The following is a 17,624-nucleotide window of genomic DNA, read 5'->3' on the forward strand; positions in this document are numbered from 1 at the left end:
CTCCAGTTAATAATAGTTTTAGACATAAAGGTGGGATTGATGGAGGACTTTGTGAAACATTCTTTCAGGAAACAGGCCATGAGATAATTGTGTAACCTTACTATAAATTGCCTTATAGATCCACATAAAAATGAATGCACTCCATAGACATGCTCACTAATCATACAGTATGCTACTTACATGACACAGACATGCACTTTATGGCATACACATTCAATCGGCTAGATTACGAGTTTTGCGTTATGAGTAAAAAAGCAGCGTTAATGCTCATAACGCTGCTTTTTTACTACCGCTGCTATTACGAGTCTTGTAGGTACAGCTGTCCCGCACACTTTTTTTGGCCGTACCGCAAATCAACAAAAATCTTTTTTCAATGGGACTTCCATAGCGTCGGTATTACAAGCTTTTTTTTGGAGGCCAAAAAGTGAGCCTACAGCCTATCCCGCAAGATTCGTAACGCATTCTAAAGTCAGTAGTTATGAGTTTTACACTACAGAGCTGTAGCATAAAACTCATAACTAAAGTGCTAAAAAGTACACTAACACCCATAAATTACCTATTAACCCCTAAACCGAGGCCCTCCCGCATCGCAAACACTAAAATAAAATTATTAACCCCTAATCTGTCGCTCCAGACATCGCCGCCACTAGAATAAACATATTAACCCCTAAACTGCCGCACTCCCGCCTCGCAAACACTAGTTAAATATTATTAACCCATAATCTGCTGTCCCTAACATCTCCACCACCTACCTACATTTATTAACCCCTAATCTGCCGTCCCCAACGTCGCCGCCACTATACTATATTTATTAACCCCTAAACCTAAGTCTAACCCTAACACCCACTAACTTAAATATAATTAAAATAAATCTAAATAAAATCTACTATTAATAACTAAATAAATCCTATTTAAAACTAAATACTTACCTGTAAAATAAACCCAAAGCTAGCTACAATATAACTAATAGTTACATTGTATCTAGCTTAGGCTTTATTTTTATTTTACAGGCAACTTTGTATTTATTTTAACTAGGTAGAATAGTTACTAAATAGTTATTAACTATTTACTATCTACCTAGTTAAAATAAATACAAATTTACCTGTAAAATAAAACCTAACCTGTCTTACAATAAAACCTAACCTTACCCTACAATTAAATAAATTACCTAAATTAAATACAATTACCTAAATTACAAAAAAAAACACTAAATTACACAAAATAAATAACAAATTACAAGATATTTAAACTAATTACACCTAATCTAATAGCCCTATCAAAATAAAAAAGCCCCCCAAAATAAAAAAAAACCCTAGCCTAAACTAAACTGCCAATAGCCCTTAAAACTGCCTTTTGCGGGGCATTGCCCCAAATAAATCAGCTCTTTTACCTGTAAAAAAAATACAAACAACCCCCCAACAGTAAAACCCACCACCCACACAACCAACCCCCCAAATAAAATCCAAACTAAAAAACCTAAACTCCCCATTGCCCTGAAAAGGGCTTTGGATGGGCATTGCCCTTTAAAGGGCATTTAGCTCTATTGCAGCCCAAAGCCCTAACCTAAAAATAAAACCCACCCAATAAACCCTTAACAAAACCTAACACTAACCCCTGAAGATCCACTTACGGTTTTGAAGAGCTGACATCCATCCTCAACGAAGCCGGGAGAAGTCCTCATCGAAGCGGCAAGAAGTCCTCAACGAAGCCGGGATAAGTCTTCATTCAAGCCGGGAGAAGTGGTCCTCCAGACGGGCAGAAGTCTTCATCCAGGCGGCATCTTCTATCTTCATCCATCTGGCGCGGAGCGGCCCCATCTTCAAGATATCCGACGCGGAGCATCCTCTTCTTTCCGACGACTAACGACGAATGAAGGTTCTTTTAAGTGACGTCAGCCAAGATGGCGTCCCTTAGATTCCGATTGGCTGATAGAATTCTATCAGCCAATCGGAATTAAAGTTGAAAAAATCCTGTTGGCTGATGCAATTAGCCACTAGGATTGAACTTCAATCCTATTGGCTGATCCAATCAGCCAAAAGGATTGAGCTTGCATTCTATTGGCTGATTGGAACAGACAATAGAATGCGAGCTCAATCCTATTTTTTCAACCTTAATTCCGATTGGCTGATAGAATTCTATCAGCCAATCGGAATCTAAGGGACGCCATCTTGGATGATGTCACTTAAAGGAATCTTCTTTCGTCGTTAGTCGTCGGAAAGAAGAGGATGCTCCGTGCCGGATGTCTTGAAGATGGAGCCGCTCCACGCCGGATGGATGAAGATAGAAGATGCCGCCTGGATGAAGACTTCTGCCCGTCTGAAGGATCACTTCTCCTTGAATGAAGACTTATCCCGGCTTCGTTGAGGACTTCTTGCCGCTTCGATGAGGACTTCTCCCGGCTTCGTTGAGGATGGATGTCGGCTCTTCAAAACTGTAAGTGGATCTTCAGGGGTTAGTGTTAGTTTTTTTTTAAGGGTTTATTGGGTGGGTTTTATATTTAGGTTAGGGCATTGGGCTGCAATAGAGCTAAATGCCCTTTTAAGGGCAATGCCCATCCAAATGCCCTTTTCAGGACAGTGGGGAGCTTAGGTTTTTTTAGTTAGGATTTTATTTGGGGGGTTGGTTGTGTGGGTGGGGGGTTTTACGTTTTTTTTTTTTACAGGTAAAACAGCTGATTTCTTTGGGACAATGCAACGCAAAAGGGCCTTTTAAGGGCTATTGGTAGTTTAGTTTAGGCTGGGGGGTCTTTTTATTTTGGGGGGCTTTTTTATTTTGATAGGGCTATTAGATTAGGTGTAATTAGTTTAAATATCTTGTAATTTGTTTTTTATTTTGTGTAATTTAGTGTTTGTTTGATTTTGTAATTTATGTAATTGTATTTAATTTAGTTAATTGTATTTAATTTAGGTAATTTTTTTAATTGTAGGGTAAGGTTAGTTTTTATTGTAAGACAGGTTAGGTTTTATTTTACAGGTAAATTTGTATTTATTTTAACTAGGTAGTTAGTAAATAGTTAGATTTAGGGTTAATAAATATAGTATAGTGGCGGTGACATTGGGGGCGGCAGATTAGGGGTTAATAAGTGTATGTAGGTGTCGGTGATGTCTGGAGTGGCAGATTAGGGGTTAATAAGTAAGATTAGGGGTGTTTAGACTCGGGGTTTATGTTAGGGTGTTAGGTGTAAACATAAATTTCGTTTCCCCATAGGAATCAATGGGGCTGCGTTACGGAGCTTTACACTGCTTTATTGCAGGTGTTAGGCTTTTTTTCAGCCGGCTCTCCCCATTGATGTCTATGGGGAAATCGTTCACGAGCACGTACAACCAGCTCACCGCTGACTTAAGCAGAGCTGGTATTGGAGTGCAGTATGGAGCACAATTTTGCTCTACACTCACATCTTGCCTTTTAATGCCGGCTTTATAAAAACCTGTAATACCAGCGCTGTAGGTAATGACAATAACATGCAAGTTAGCACCGCACCCCTCTTACCGCAAAACTCATAATCTGGCCGTATGTTTGCTATGTGATTTGATTAAATTTATGATGGTTGACAACTTTAAGATTTAGGGTGCTACAATAATGACAAAAGATGCCTAGTGCCCACATTAAACTGCCACTGCTGGATCATATTTTTGAGGCTATTCTGTGTGAGCAAATTGATTGAGCCACTGGATGATTAACTTGGTCTGTCGCTAAATCACACGCCTTAAAGGGACATTCCAGCCAAAAGAGAAATGCACACAGGTGCATTTCAATTTTGATTAGAAGCATTTTTTAATATACAGTACATCTATTAGCAAAAATGCTTCTAGTAAAAGCTAGAGCTGTTTCAAGAGTTTACTTAAAGGGACAGAGTGTACTTAAAGGGACACTGAACCCACATTTTTTCTGTTGTGATTCAGATAGAGCATGCAATTTTAAACAACTTTCTAATTTACTCCTATTATCAATTTTTCTTCATTCTCTTGCTATCCTTATTTGTAAAAGAAGGCATCTAAGCTATGTTTTTGGTTCAGGCCCTGGACTTGTTTATTGGTGGGTGAATATCCACCAATCAGCAAGAACAACCCAGGTTTTCACCAAAAATGGGCCGGCATCTAAACTTACATTCTTGCATTTCAAATAAAGATACCAAGAGAATGAAGAAAATTTGATAATAGGAGTAAATTAGAAAGTTGCTTAAAATTGCATGCTCTATCTGAATCACAAAAGAAAAAATTTGGGTTCAGTGTCCCTTTAAGTATGTTCCGTGCACCAGCATTTTAAAACAGAAGCACTCACTCAAAGAGCCCAAGGTGCTTGTAATGACGCAAGTTACATCATTGCTGATATTATACAAGCCAGACGGGCGCTCTGAGCAGCTGCAGAATTTATAATACTGGTGCTCTGAGAAAAAATATCTATGCTTCACATGCAGGGAAAATGCTAACATTAAAACAGTGATAACATTTACTAGAGGACTTTTTGCCAATACATGTATATTATTATATGATATAGGTTTATATCCAAAGATGTACAGTATCTCACAAAAGTGAGTACACCCCTCACATTGTTGTAAATATGTTATTATATCTTTTCATGTGACAACACTGAAGAAATGACACTTTGCTACAATGTAAAGTAGTGAGTGTACAGCCTGTATAACAGTGTAAATTTGCTGTCCCCTCAAAATAACTCAACACACAGCCACTAATGTCTATACCGTTGGCAACAAAAGTGAGTATACTCCTAAGTGGAAATGTCCAAATTAGACCCAATTAGCCATTTTCCCTCCATGGTGTCATGTGACTCGTTAGTGTTACAAGGTCTCAGGTATGAATGGGGAGCAGGTGTGTTAAATTTGGCATTATCGCTCTCACACTCTCTCATACTGGTCACTGGAAGTTCAACATGGCACCTTATGGCAAAGAACTCTCTGATGATCTGAAAAAAAGAATTGTTGCTCTACATAAAGATGGCCTAGGCTATAAAAAGATTGCCAAGACCCTGAAACGAAGCTGCAGCACAGTGGGCAAGACCATACAGCAGTTTCACAGGACAGGTTCCACTCAGAACAGGCCTCGCCATGGTCGACCAAAGAAGATGAGTGCACATGCTTAGCATCATATCCAGAGGTTGTCTTTGGGAAATAGACGTATGAGTGCTGCCAGCATTGCTGCAGAGGTTGGAGGGGTGGAAGGTCAGCCTATCAGTGCTCAGACCATACGTTGCACACTGCATCAAATTGGTCTGCATGGCTGTCGTCCTAGAAGTAAGTCTCTTCTAAAGATGATGCACAAGAAAGCCCGCAAACAGTTTGCTGAAGACAAGCAGACTAAGGCCATGGATTACTGAAACCATGTCCTGTGCTCCGATGAGACCAAGATAAACATATTTGGTTCAGATGGTGTCAAGCCTGTGTGGTGGTAACCAGGTGAGGAGTACAAAGACAAGTGTGTCTTGCCTACAGTCAAGCATGGTGGTGGGAGTGTCATGGTCTGGGCTTGCATGAGTGCTGCCAGCACTGGGGAGCTACAGTTCATTGAGGAAACCATGAATGCCAACATTTACTATGACATATTGAAGCAAAGCGTTATACCCTCCTTTCGGAGACTGGGCTTCAGGGCAGTATTCCAACATGATAACGACCCCAAACACACCTCCAAGATGACTACTGCCTTACTAAAGAAGCTGAGGGTAAAGGTGATGGACTGGTCAAGCATGTCTCCAGACCTAAACCCTATTGAGCATCTGTGGGGCATCCTCAAATGGAATGTGGGGGAGCAAAAGGTGTCTAACATCCACCAGCTCTGTGGTGTCGTTATGGAGGAGTAGAAGAGACTCCAGTGGCAACCTGTGAAGCTCTGGTTAACTTCATGCCCAAGATGGTTAAGGCAGTGCTGGAAAATAATGGTGGCCACACAAATTATTGACACTTTGTGCCCAATTTGGACATTTCCACTTAGGGGTGTACTCACTTTTGTTGCCAACGGTTAAGACATTAATGGTTGTGTGTTGAGTTATTTTGAGGGAACAGCAAATTTACAAGCCGTACACTCACTACTTTACATTGTAGCAAAGTGTCATTTCTTCAGTTTTGTCACCTGAAAAGATATAATAAAATATTTACAAAAATGTGAGGGGTGTACTCACTTTTGTGAGATACTGTAATTCACCTATAGGCTATGTGCTTTTTAGTTTTGACCAGCACCTAACTTAAAGGATAAATGTTGGACGACCCTGTTTTAAACAAATACTTTCAGAAATATGATCACACAAATATACCAAGATTAGTTGCAGAAAAAGACATAGCTGGTGTCTGTAGCTAAGTTTACTTTCAGACATCTACAGTTAGTTGTACAATAATGTTTACAGATGTTTATGTTGTTAGTAGCATGACAGCAGCCCTGCAAATATAAATTCTGAGAAGCCCGAAGCATTATGGACACTCCTCTACTCCAACATAAAGATAGGAAAAGAAATCCAGTGTATATTGTAGTTTGATATAAACAAAGATGTATCTTTAAATACGGTGGTGCATTACAGTACAGTTAAATAGTTTATGAAAGGTAAACAGTTTAATGGGGGAAAATAAATACCACAAGCGTAGCAAAAAAAAAATTAAATGTGCATGATTCAGATAGAGCAGGCAATTTTAAACAACTTTCCAATTTACTTCTTTTATCAAATGTGCTTATTTCCCATGGTATCTTTATTGAAGAGTAAAACTAGGTAGGCTCATAAGAACTCAAAAGTGTGCACGTGCCTTTAGTACTCTATAGCAGCAGTGTTTTGCAGCATTGTATAACAAAGCTACAAATAATGTTGCAACACACTGCTGCCATGGAATACTAAATACACGTGCGCCCTCCTGAGCTCTTAGTTTTATTATTCAATAATAGATACCAAGAACACAAAGCAAATTAGATAGCATAAGTAAATTGGAAAGTTGTTTAAAATTGCATTCTCTATCTGAATCATGAAAGTTTAATTTTTACTTTACTGTCCCTTTAACCTGTCTGCACCACTAAAAATACTGCTCTTAAAATAAAATAGACATTCATCTCAAAATGTAATTCCTTGTATAGTATAACATAACTTTCCAATGAATGTTGGTTATTTTTCCTGATTTCTTTATAATGTAATGCAGAAAACTGTGATACTTATATCACAATAATAGGATAAATTATGCAGAACCTTGACCCTGCAACATTTTACAAAAAGTTGTGTCCCAGAACTGCAAAACGAAGTACATTCCTAACAAAATAACAGTTTTAAAACATTTAAGTACTCAGATCTGTTTCAATAGAAAGCCCCTTTAAATGAAGTATTCAGTAAAGTGATACAACAGTAACTTTTGTAGATAACTCATGTGAAAAGTTACTTATATGTATGGAACATTTAACCCCTTGAGTGACAGAGGGCTGCTATGCAATGTGTTTGCAGACCTACCTGCCACCTAAGAAATTAGGCTTTGAGTCAAATAAGAGTTAATGATTTACCTAAGCATCCCAGCAGATCACACACAATGACTAGCAGAAGAATCTTTGATGATGATGGCTTTGGCAATGTGGATCTCCCCAGTTTCCTGAAGCCTTGTTTATTTTTAGGAAGAAGCTGTAAAAGAGTTAAAAGCAAACTGACCGACCCACTTCCTATACACACAGAGCTAAAAATCTTAGGCTGGAAATCGAGCACAAGCTGAGTGGCTGTGTCCCTGTTTGCACAGCAAAACGTTTCCAGCCGTGGGGAAGCCATGGATCAGCTTGGGAAAAAAATGTCAGCAGCCTAGAAGTCAGGAGCAGAAAAGAACAAATTTCTAGCAGATCCACGCTTGGTCTTCAGGTTCATTCTTTAGCACTGTTAATCACGGGTTGACTCTGATCATGTGCTTCACAATCCCTAAAGCTATGTCTTTGTCCTGCCTCTTTCTCTTTAAATTCTCAAATCTGTGCAGGGAAGTGTGTAAAATCAGCTCCAGCGCTGAAATAGTATTGGTATCTGCCACATGGGACTTTGAAAACATGTAGAGACCTAAAGTTCTTTTCATCCCTGAAAATAGGTCATTACTGCTTTTTATTTTCACTTACCCAACCAGTGTAACTTGTTTAGCAAAGATCATTGTCTCTTTATTATTTTGCATGTGGATCTTTTGCTTCTGTTATGTAAACAAAGCACATCCTTTATTAAAGTTATAACTTTTTTTGTTTTTAAATACATTAATTACATTTATTTATTTTGATTGATTTATTTTATTTTATTGTAACAAACAGGAAAGTTTTTATTTATATATGTGCAACATTGTGACAGTGTTAAAAAAAAATCAGGAAGTTTTAATGCAAAAATGACATGCTTTAAATAGCTAAACATACATTTTTTTTACATCCTAGATAAGTTTGTATTTAAAGGTATATGAAATACACATTTTTTTATTTCATGATATAGATAGAGCATGCAATTTTAAGCAACTTTGTAATTTACTACTATTATAATATTTTTCATTCTCTTGGTATCTTTATTTGAAAAGCAGGAATGTAAGCTTAGGACCATTTTTGGTTTAGCACCCTGAGTGTTACATTTAGCCACCAATCGGCAAGCCCTACCCAGGTTCTGAACCAAAATAGGCTGGCTTCTAAGCTTACATTCCTGCTTTTTCAAATAAAGATACCAAGACAACAAAGAAAAAATTATAATAGGAGTAAATTATAAAGTTGCTTAAAATTGCATGCTTTATCTGAATCATGAAAGAAACATTTTTGGTTTCATATCTCTTTAAAGTCCTGGTTGTGATCCACAGGTATTCCAGAACATGGCCAGTGTTTGGTGGTTTTGATTGGCTCAGTGCCCGTTTTCTCAGCGGAAATCCTGACCCTGCAGACCTTGCAATGCTGGATGGTCCGCATGTAAGAGCGGTCCACCGCCTGTCCAGCTTTTCAGGGCTGGTAGGCTTCATTACCTGCTGGGGCCAGTAGCATGGAGCAGAGGGAGGCTACAAAGAAACCTGTGCCTACAGCAGGGACATGCAGTCATAGGAGGCAGGTGAGGCACTGCCGCACCTGCCATTTGGGGCATTTTAAAATTAAAAATTATATTTTATTTTTAAAAAAATTAAATAAAAAATTAAATTCCATATTTTTTCCACTATATTGCACAATAGAGAGAGGCAGCATAGGAATCATCTTTCTCTCTATTGCGCAATCTTGTAGCATACTTTTCTATCAGTAGCCGCTCTGCTGCGCCACCCAGTCATGGTTTGTAGCTGCAGCACGGCTTAAAATCAAAGCCTCTTAGTTTGCAGGGGAGCCAATGAGTGGTGGTCATATAAGTTCTCCTGGTGATTGACAGCACCAGGAGAATGTGACCAGTGATGTTCGACTCCCTGCGCAGTGCGCATGCGCAAACCAACGATCCTGCCACCAGAGAGGGAAGAAGGAGAGTGAGACTGCCTGGTCTGCTTTCCTGACATTGTGAACCGTTGTGGACTGAGGTGGATCGGATCTGGAGGACAGCTGCTGCCCTCACTACAGTACAGAGAAGACAAAGTCCTATTACTAGTAAGTGACAATAGTTACACAACACACATACATACATGTGTTTTTGACTCACACAGAGCATACACACTTTTGCAACTTAGGGAGGGAGGGGACAGGCCCAATAATGTTAAAGACTTTTATGTACTGGCCGGGGGCGGCCGACTCAGAGTGCAGACTTCAATACTTTTGCTGGTGACTTTAGTTTACTGACACACAGCACGCGGCCGCACTACACTGATGCTGCGTGCCGTCACTTGCCCACGTGACACAGACTGCCGGAGAAGCCAGGCAGACAAGAGCAGACTCTGCAGGTGAGCTGCCTGGGACCATCAAAATGACAGTGGACCTTTTTTTTAGACTGGGCCACCACCCAGTGTTATTCCTCCGTGGCCGTATATGGGCCTTTCTAGGGAGGGAGCCGTGTCACGCGCTAGCAGGGGCCCAGTTGATCGTTAGAGTAGCACATAGTTTGATTTTTAATGTGCACAGCTGGCTGCCATTAAAAATCAAAGTTGTGGGTGAGTGAAGGGGGCAGTGACAGCTCAGGGACATTCCCCAAGGCTGTTTTCGCTATGTGTGCTGCACACGCTGCACATATAATCAGAGGGGGATCAGGTAGACTGCAGAGCGTAGCGCTACTCAAGATGTGGCAGAACGTTTAGGACACGGAACTGGGACAGAGCGGGAACTTCGAGGGAGGCTTTCACTGGCACTTCAACTCTTGGATCTTGGAACTCATTTTAGATGGAGGTAGGTAGACCAAGGCAGGGGGGCTTAAAAGAAAGGGACTGTGCACCACTCCATTTAAGTTCCTTATGTGCAACCTATTTTTTATTGTTTTAATCTCACTCAACTACATGTTTAGGGTTCACGGTACAGCAACCATTGTATTTTTTTTTTTTTTAAATGATTCGTTTTTAAATGCATTTCTATAAGCTTGTACAGAGCTTTTTTGTGTTCTCCAAATTTGCATATGGGCACACCCTTTCTAGGCAACCATTTTACCAGCAAACTCAGGATTTTATATTGTGAACCATGGGTCTCTTATCAGATCCTTTATTACATTGTATGTGTTTTGGCTTTCTCTTTTTCCTCTCTTCTCAGTCCTATCTTTTACCTCTCCATCCCTCTGAGTGTTCCCTCTTCCTTCTTCTCTTTCTCTTTCATATCTTCTTTCCCCTCTCTCACTCTTTTTTCTCTTTTTTTAATCTTTTCTTTCTTCATTCACTCTCACCACCCTTTTTTCTCTGTCTCTCCTCTCACTCTCCTCATCTGTCCTATCTTTCTCTCTCCTCTTCTGTAATCTCACCCCTTTATCTTCCTCTGTCTTTTTTCTCTCTTCCTTCTCCCTTTTGCTTTTTCTTTCTACTTTTCTCTCCTCTTTCCTCCTCTCTTCTCTCTCATTCTGTGTTTTTCTCTCTTTCTTTTATCTCTCTCTTACATTCTAGCTTCCTTTTCTCACTTTCCCTTCTTCTGGAATTTCTTTCTCTTCCTTCTCTTATTCTCACTCTATCTCACTTCAAGTGAATGTAAATTTTGATGCTAAAGTGCCCAGTTTTTAAAATTTTTATTAAAAACAGGGGCACTTTAATTCATCAAAATTTACATTTCACTCCTGTTGTGAAAAAAAAATTACCTTTTAAACTTGACAGCAGCTCCAGCTTCCTCCGGTCGTTGTAAGCCGTTTCTGACGTCAGAAATGATGGATATGTTATCCTTCAATCACAGCTTCCCCCCCCCCCCCAGGGGAATCTGTGTCTGATTCAACACCTTGATTGGAGGAAGCCTGAGTCATAATTTTAGACCCAGGAAGAGGCTTTGCGACAGGTGGAGGAAGCTGGAGCTGCTGTCAAGATTAAAAGGTAAGCTTTTTTTTCTCAACATGAGTGAAATGTAAATTTTGATTAATTAAAGTGCCCCTGTTTTTAATGGAATTTTTAAAAACCGGGCATTTTAGCATCAAAATTTACATTCACTTTCAATCTTTCTCCTGATGTTTTTTTTTGCTACATCATATGAAACATTTTCAGGTTTTTGGTTAAAGAGTGCTCACATTTTAGTCACAATCAAAAGTTATATCCATTGCTTACAGAAGATTATGTGGGCAGAAGGAAATTAGTCCTAAGTTTCCTGAAGAGCTGTTAACGCTCTCTGAAACTTCAGCCGACTTGCTGCCATTCGGCTAGATTACGAGTTTTGCATTATGAGTGAAAAAGCTTCATAACGCTGCTTTTTCACTACCGCTGCTATTATGAGTTTTGTAGGTATAGCTGTACCGTACACTTTTTTGGCTGTAACGCAAAGTAACTACCGAACCTATTAAAAAGTCCTTTTTTAATGGGACTTCCATAGCGCCGGTATTACGTATTTTTGCCTGGGAGGCCAAAAAGTGAGCGGTACAGCCTATACCGTCAAGATTCATACCACCATCTAAAGTCAATAGTTATGGGTTTTACGTTACAAATCTGTAGCATAAAACTCATAACTAAAGTGTTACAAAGGACACTAACACCTATAAACTACCTATTAACCCCTAAACCGAGACCCTCCCACATCGTAAACACTAAAATAAAATTATTAACCCCTAATCTGCCGATCTGGACATTGCCGCCACTATAATAAACATATTAACCCCTAAACCACAACTGCACTCCCGCATCGCAAACACTAGTTAAATATTAACCCCTAATCTGCCACCCCCAACGTCACCGCCGCCACTATACTAAAGTTATTAACCCCTAAACCTAACCCTAAGTCTAACCCTTACACCCCTAACTTTAATATAATTAAAATAAATCTAAATAAAATTACTATCATTAACTAAATAATTCCTATTTAAAACTAAATACTTACCTGTAAAATAAACCCTAAGCTAGCTACAATATAACTAATAGTTACATTGTAGCTATCTTAGGTTTAATTTTTATTTCACAGCTAAGTTTGTATTTATTTTAACTAGGTAGACTAGTTAGTAAATAGTTATTAACTATTTACTAACTACCTAGTTAAAATAAATACAAAATTACCTGTAAAATAAAACCTAACCTGTCTTACACTAACACCTGACATTACACAACAATTAAATCAATTACATTAATTAAATATAATTAACTAAATTACAAAAAAAACACTAAATTACACAAAATAAAAAAGGAATTATCAAATATTTAAACTAATTACACCTAATCTAATAGCCCTATCAAAATAAAAAAAAAACCCTCAATAAAAAAAAACCTAGCCTAAACTAAACTGCCAATAGCCCTTAAAAAGGCCTTTTGCGGGGCAATGCCCCAAAGAAATCAGCTCTTTTTCCTGTAAAAAAAATACAAACAACCCCCCGACAGTAAAACTCACGACCCACACAACCAAACCCCCCAAATAAAATCATATCTAAAAAACCTAAGCTCCCCATTGCCCTGAAAAGGGCATTTGGATGGGCATTGCCCTTAAAAGGGCATTTAGCTCTTTTCCATTGCCCAAACCCTAAGCTTAAAATAAAACCCACCCAATAAACCCTTAAAAAACACTAACCCATGAAGATCCACTTACAGTTTTTGAAGACCGGACATCCATCCTCAACGAAGCCAGGAGAAGTCTTCATCCAAGCGGCAAGAAGTCATCCTCCAGACGGGCAGAAGTCTTGATCCAGATGGCATCTTCTATCTTCATCCTTCCGACGCAGGGCGGCTCCATCTTCAAGACATCCGGCGCGGAGCATCCTCTTCTGTCGACGGCTACTGAAGAATGAAGGTTCCTTTAAAGGACGTCATCCAAGATGGCGTTCCTTTGAATTCTATCAGCCAATCGGAATTAAAGGTGAACAAATCCTATTGGCTGATGCAATCAGCCAATAAGATTGAGCTTCAATCCTATTGGCTGATCCAATCAACCAATAAGATTGAGCTTGCATTCTATTGGCTTATTGGAACAGCCAAAAGAATGTGAGCTCAATCCTTTTTTTTTTTTTTGCAATACTTATTATTAATTTTTTACAATATATACAACCTCACAGAAATCAACACATATAAAAAAAAGCAACAAAATACAATTCATAAATACAGAAACAATATTGCTATTGAAGGAATACAAAACAAGCTCTGTTTATCTTGCAATTTCAGCAAAGCAAGAAACCAACAAAACAAAATAAACAAAAAAATAATAAAATAGGAACCAAATTTCTTCTTTTCCTTTTTCTTTCTCTACAATGGCTCTCTTGTCTTATTTTGAACCCATAATCGACTTACACCATCAATTATGCATAATACTACTCGAAAGATTTGTATCATAAAGACAGAAGGGAGAGAGAAACAAAAAAAAAAAAGAAGAAAAATAAACATAATTTTTTCTCTTTCCTCTCGCCACTCCGGCTCTCCCATCCCCCAATTCCGCTGCGTCACTCTAACCAATCATGAGGAAATAAATTCAATAATGTTAGCTCAGCAAAGCTTACAGATGATAGAAAGGGGGAAAGAATCGTCTTTTGTGACGATATAGGGTATGATAGAATAACTGGAGACCACTTCCAAAGAAATTTCTGTATTTGTTTCTCAGAGGCGTCATATAATTGATATGATTCAAACACTATTTGATCTTGTAATATTCTAAAGACCATAGTTAGACCAGGTATCCTCTTAGCTTTCCAGTTTTTCAAAATACAATGTCTAACAGCTAATATAATTGTATTTAAACTATTTATGGTGTTGCAATTGATCACATCGTTTGATGACACCAAGAATATAATGTCTTTCCCCTCTAATGCTATTGTTACTTTATATAATTTATTGAACCAATAGATAATTTTCAACCATAATTGTCTTACCTTAGGGCAGGTCCAGAACATATGGAGTGAGTCTGCCTTACCATGTGCACAACGTGGACATAAATTAGCTGTCATTGGATAGAATTTAGAAATTTTCCAAGGTGATAAATAAAAATTATTAATCATCTTCATATGCGATTCTTTCCACGATATAGGTATTTTACATTTACTCATAGCCTTAAAGCTCTGATTAACAGAATCATAATCTACTGATGGGAATTTTGAAATCCATACTTTACAAAGGTTATCCAGAATAAGCTGGATCTGTTTACTCAACAGAATATCATACATTAGAGAAATCGACGCATCTCCTGCAATAAATTTTTGAATACATAATTTAATGTCCGCCCAGATCAATGTGGTCAACATGCGCCACTTCTGGCTTGTGACAAAGTGCCGAATTTGGAAGTATGCAAATAGATCAACTCTATTAATCCCGAATTTGCTAAAGATATCTTCTGCTGATGCCATTTGGCCAGCTGCATCTAAAACTTGTTTTACATACTGTAACCCTTTTCCAGCCCATTCTCTAAATGTTTTTTGATACAATCCTGGTGGGAAGCTTGGATTGCCTACAATCGGTAAAAAATCAGAGATGGAAAAATTCAGATCTAGCAAATTACAAAATTTCTGCCATGCGGATACAATGTTCTTAATAGAGATGAGACAACAAATATTCTGTGGCAGCTTTTGAACAGGGATGTGTATAATAGCTTTCAATGCAAATGGCACAATTAGAAGCGAATCTACTTCTTCAGAAGCTACTATATTAGATCCAGCTATCCAATCTACCGCTATTTTAGCCAAAGCCACTATGTTATAAAATGTAATATTTGGTAGCGCTAATCCTGCTGTGTCTACTTTTTGCATTAATCTTTCCAAACCAATTCGAGACTTTTTATTATTCCAAATGAATTTGGAAAAAGCAATATTCAATAATTTTATATCCTTATTTAGAATAAATAACGGGAGATTCTGCAACGGATACAACAACCGCGGAAAGACAATAGTTTTAATTAAGTTGACACGCGCTGTCAAGGGGAGTGGAAAAGCAGCCCATACCTGTAGATCTGCAATAATTTTCTGAAACAGTGGCCCATAATTATCTTTATACCAGTAGCTAGGGTTTCTATGTAGAAACAGACCCAGATATTTAATACCATCAACTTGTCTAAATGGACTGTTGGGTACTTTGGCCTGAGTATTGTTTAAGCACATTAATTCACTCTTTTCTAAATTTATCCTATACCCGGAGAAAGAGCTAAAGATTTCCAACGTATGCAGAATCAGTGGGATAGATTGTTGTGTATTTGCCAGAAATACTAGCACATCATCTGCATATAATAATGTTTTAAGCGGCTGGGTATCCACCAAAACTCCCGGTAGTACTTTCCTGAGCTGTATTGCTAAAGGCTCTAACGCGATATTAAAAAGTAGCGGGGATAAAGGACATCCCTGTCTGGTTCCTCTTTAAAGTATTATTTTCGAAGATAGGATCCCATTAATTAAAATATAGGATATAGGGTTATGATATATTTTACAAATAAATTGTACAAATTCACCTTTAAACCCGAACTGATCTAATGCTCGAAACAAGTAGTTCCATACAATCAAGTCAAAAGCTTTAACCGCATCTAGAGATAAAATCGACGCTTTCTGCCATAACGGTCTCTGTTTGCTCTTATCCACATTCCACATGTAGTCTAAAAAATTAACCAGTTTACGTATATTTTTCGAGGGATTTCTCCCCGTCATAAATCCGGTTTGATCTGGATAGATAATTTTATGTAGCGAGACAGATAGCCTAGATGCAATAATTGACATTAAGATTTTATAATCTGTGTTTAAGACCGAGATTGGCCTATAAGAGGCCGGGTCTTCCGCATTTTTATCCTTTTTTAAGATGAGTGAGATGTTAGCTGCAGAAAAATAATTAGAGATAGAGCTCTGAGAACAATAATAAAAATTAGAGGTATCTAGAATTAGAGGTATCTCTGTATTTAAACATCTATAGAACTCTGCCGGGAGTCCATCCGGACCTGCTGCCTTATTTAGCTTTAACTTATCTATTGCTTTGTTAATTTCTGCCAAGGTAATTGGAGCATTAATTACCACAAGTTAACATTCCAGTCTATTTCTTTGTTCATACCCAGTGGAGACAGAGAATGTTAAAGTGTAGAGAAACATTTTGGATCTACACTTTGCAATCTCTGGCTCCACTGGGTATGAACAACTGATATGTGTAAATCTCTACAACTAATAAATCAGATCTCACCAAATAGCGCCCTCCATCATATACTAGGAGACGACATAACGCAGATGTCAAAGAGAATGTTGGTGTACATTTTCACGGCAACAAAAATCTGTATAGCTAGATCATGGAAATCCCCCAATCCCCCCCAGCTTATTAGAAGTCAAGAATGTAATTGACTATATGGCAATTATGGAGTGACATTTCTATAACTCGAGTGATCAGATGGAAGTTTAATGGCTAGTATGGGACGTATGGCTACAAAAATAAGGAGAACACTACCTGACCTATATACCGAGAGCCTTCACAACCCACTTATTTGTTGATGTGCCTGTCCCTCTTTTGCTGCTGCTAACTTTAACATAATTAAAATAAATCTAAATAAAAATTACAATTAATACCTAAATAATTCTTATTTAAAACTAAATACCTATAAAATAAAACCTAACCTAGCTACAATATAACTAATAGTTTAGGTTTTATTTTTATTTCACAGCTAAGTTTGTATTTATTTTAACTAGGTAGACTAGTTAAAATAAATACAAATTTACCTGTAAAATAAAACCTAACCTGTCTTACACTAACACCTAACATTACACTATAATCAAATCAATTACATTAATTAAATACAATTAACTAAAATTACCCCCCCACACTAAATTACACAAAATAAAAAAGAAATTATCAAATATTTAAATTAATTACACCTGTAAAAAAAATACAAACAACCCCCAACAGTAAAACCCACCACCCACACAACCAAACCCCCCAAATAAAATCCTATCTAAAAAACCTAAGCTTCCCATTGCCCTGAAAAGGGCATTTGGATGGGCATTGTCCTTAAAAGGACATTTAGCTCTTTTTCTTTGCCCACCCAATAAACCCTTAAAAAAAACTAACACTAACCCCCGAGTATCCACTTACAGTTTTTGAAGACCGGACATTCATCCTCATCAAGCCGGGAGAAGTCTTCATCCAAGCGGGCAGAAGTCCTCAACGAAGCCTGGAGAAGTCTTCATGCAAGCGGGAAGAAGTCCTCAAC

General features: G+C 38.1%; 1 protein-coding gene across 2 annotated transcripts in view; it reads right to left on the reverse strand.

Moving 5' to 3' along the window:
• GPR143 (G protein-coupled receptor 143) overlaps positions 1 to 8,054 on the reverse strand; it is a 111,760-nt gene extending 103,706 nt beyond the window's left edge. Inside the window, exon 1 of one of the 2 annotated variants that reach the window (XM_053706455.1) lies at positions 7,482 to 8,053. In XM_053706455.1, the coding sequence (XP_053562430.1) occupies positions 7,482 to 7,737 (256 nt within the window). In that variant the 5' untranslated portion in view covers positions 7,738 to 8,053. Of the gene's footprint in view, positions 1 to 7,481 lie in introns of both variants that reach the window. The other variant, XM_053706456.1, reaches the window with a different exon arrangement.
• Positions 8,055 to 17,624: the final 9,570 nt, after the last annotated feature.

This window comes from Bombina bombina, chromosome 3, assembly GCF_027579735.1.
Source record: "Bombina bombina isolate aBomBom1 chromosome 3, aBomBom1.pri, whole genome shotgun sequence".
Classification (NCBI taxonomy): Eukaryota; Metazoa; Chordata; class Amphibia; order Anura; family Bombinatoridae; genus Bombina; species Bombina bombina.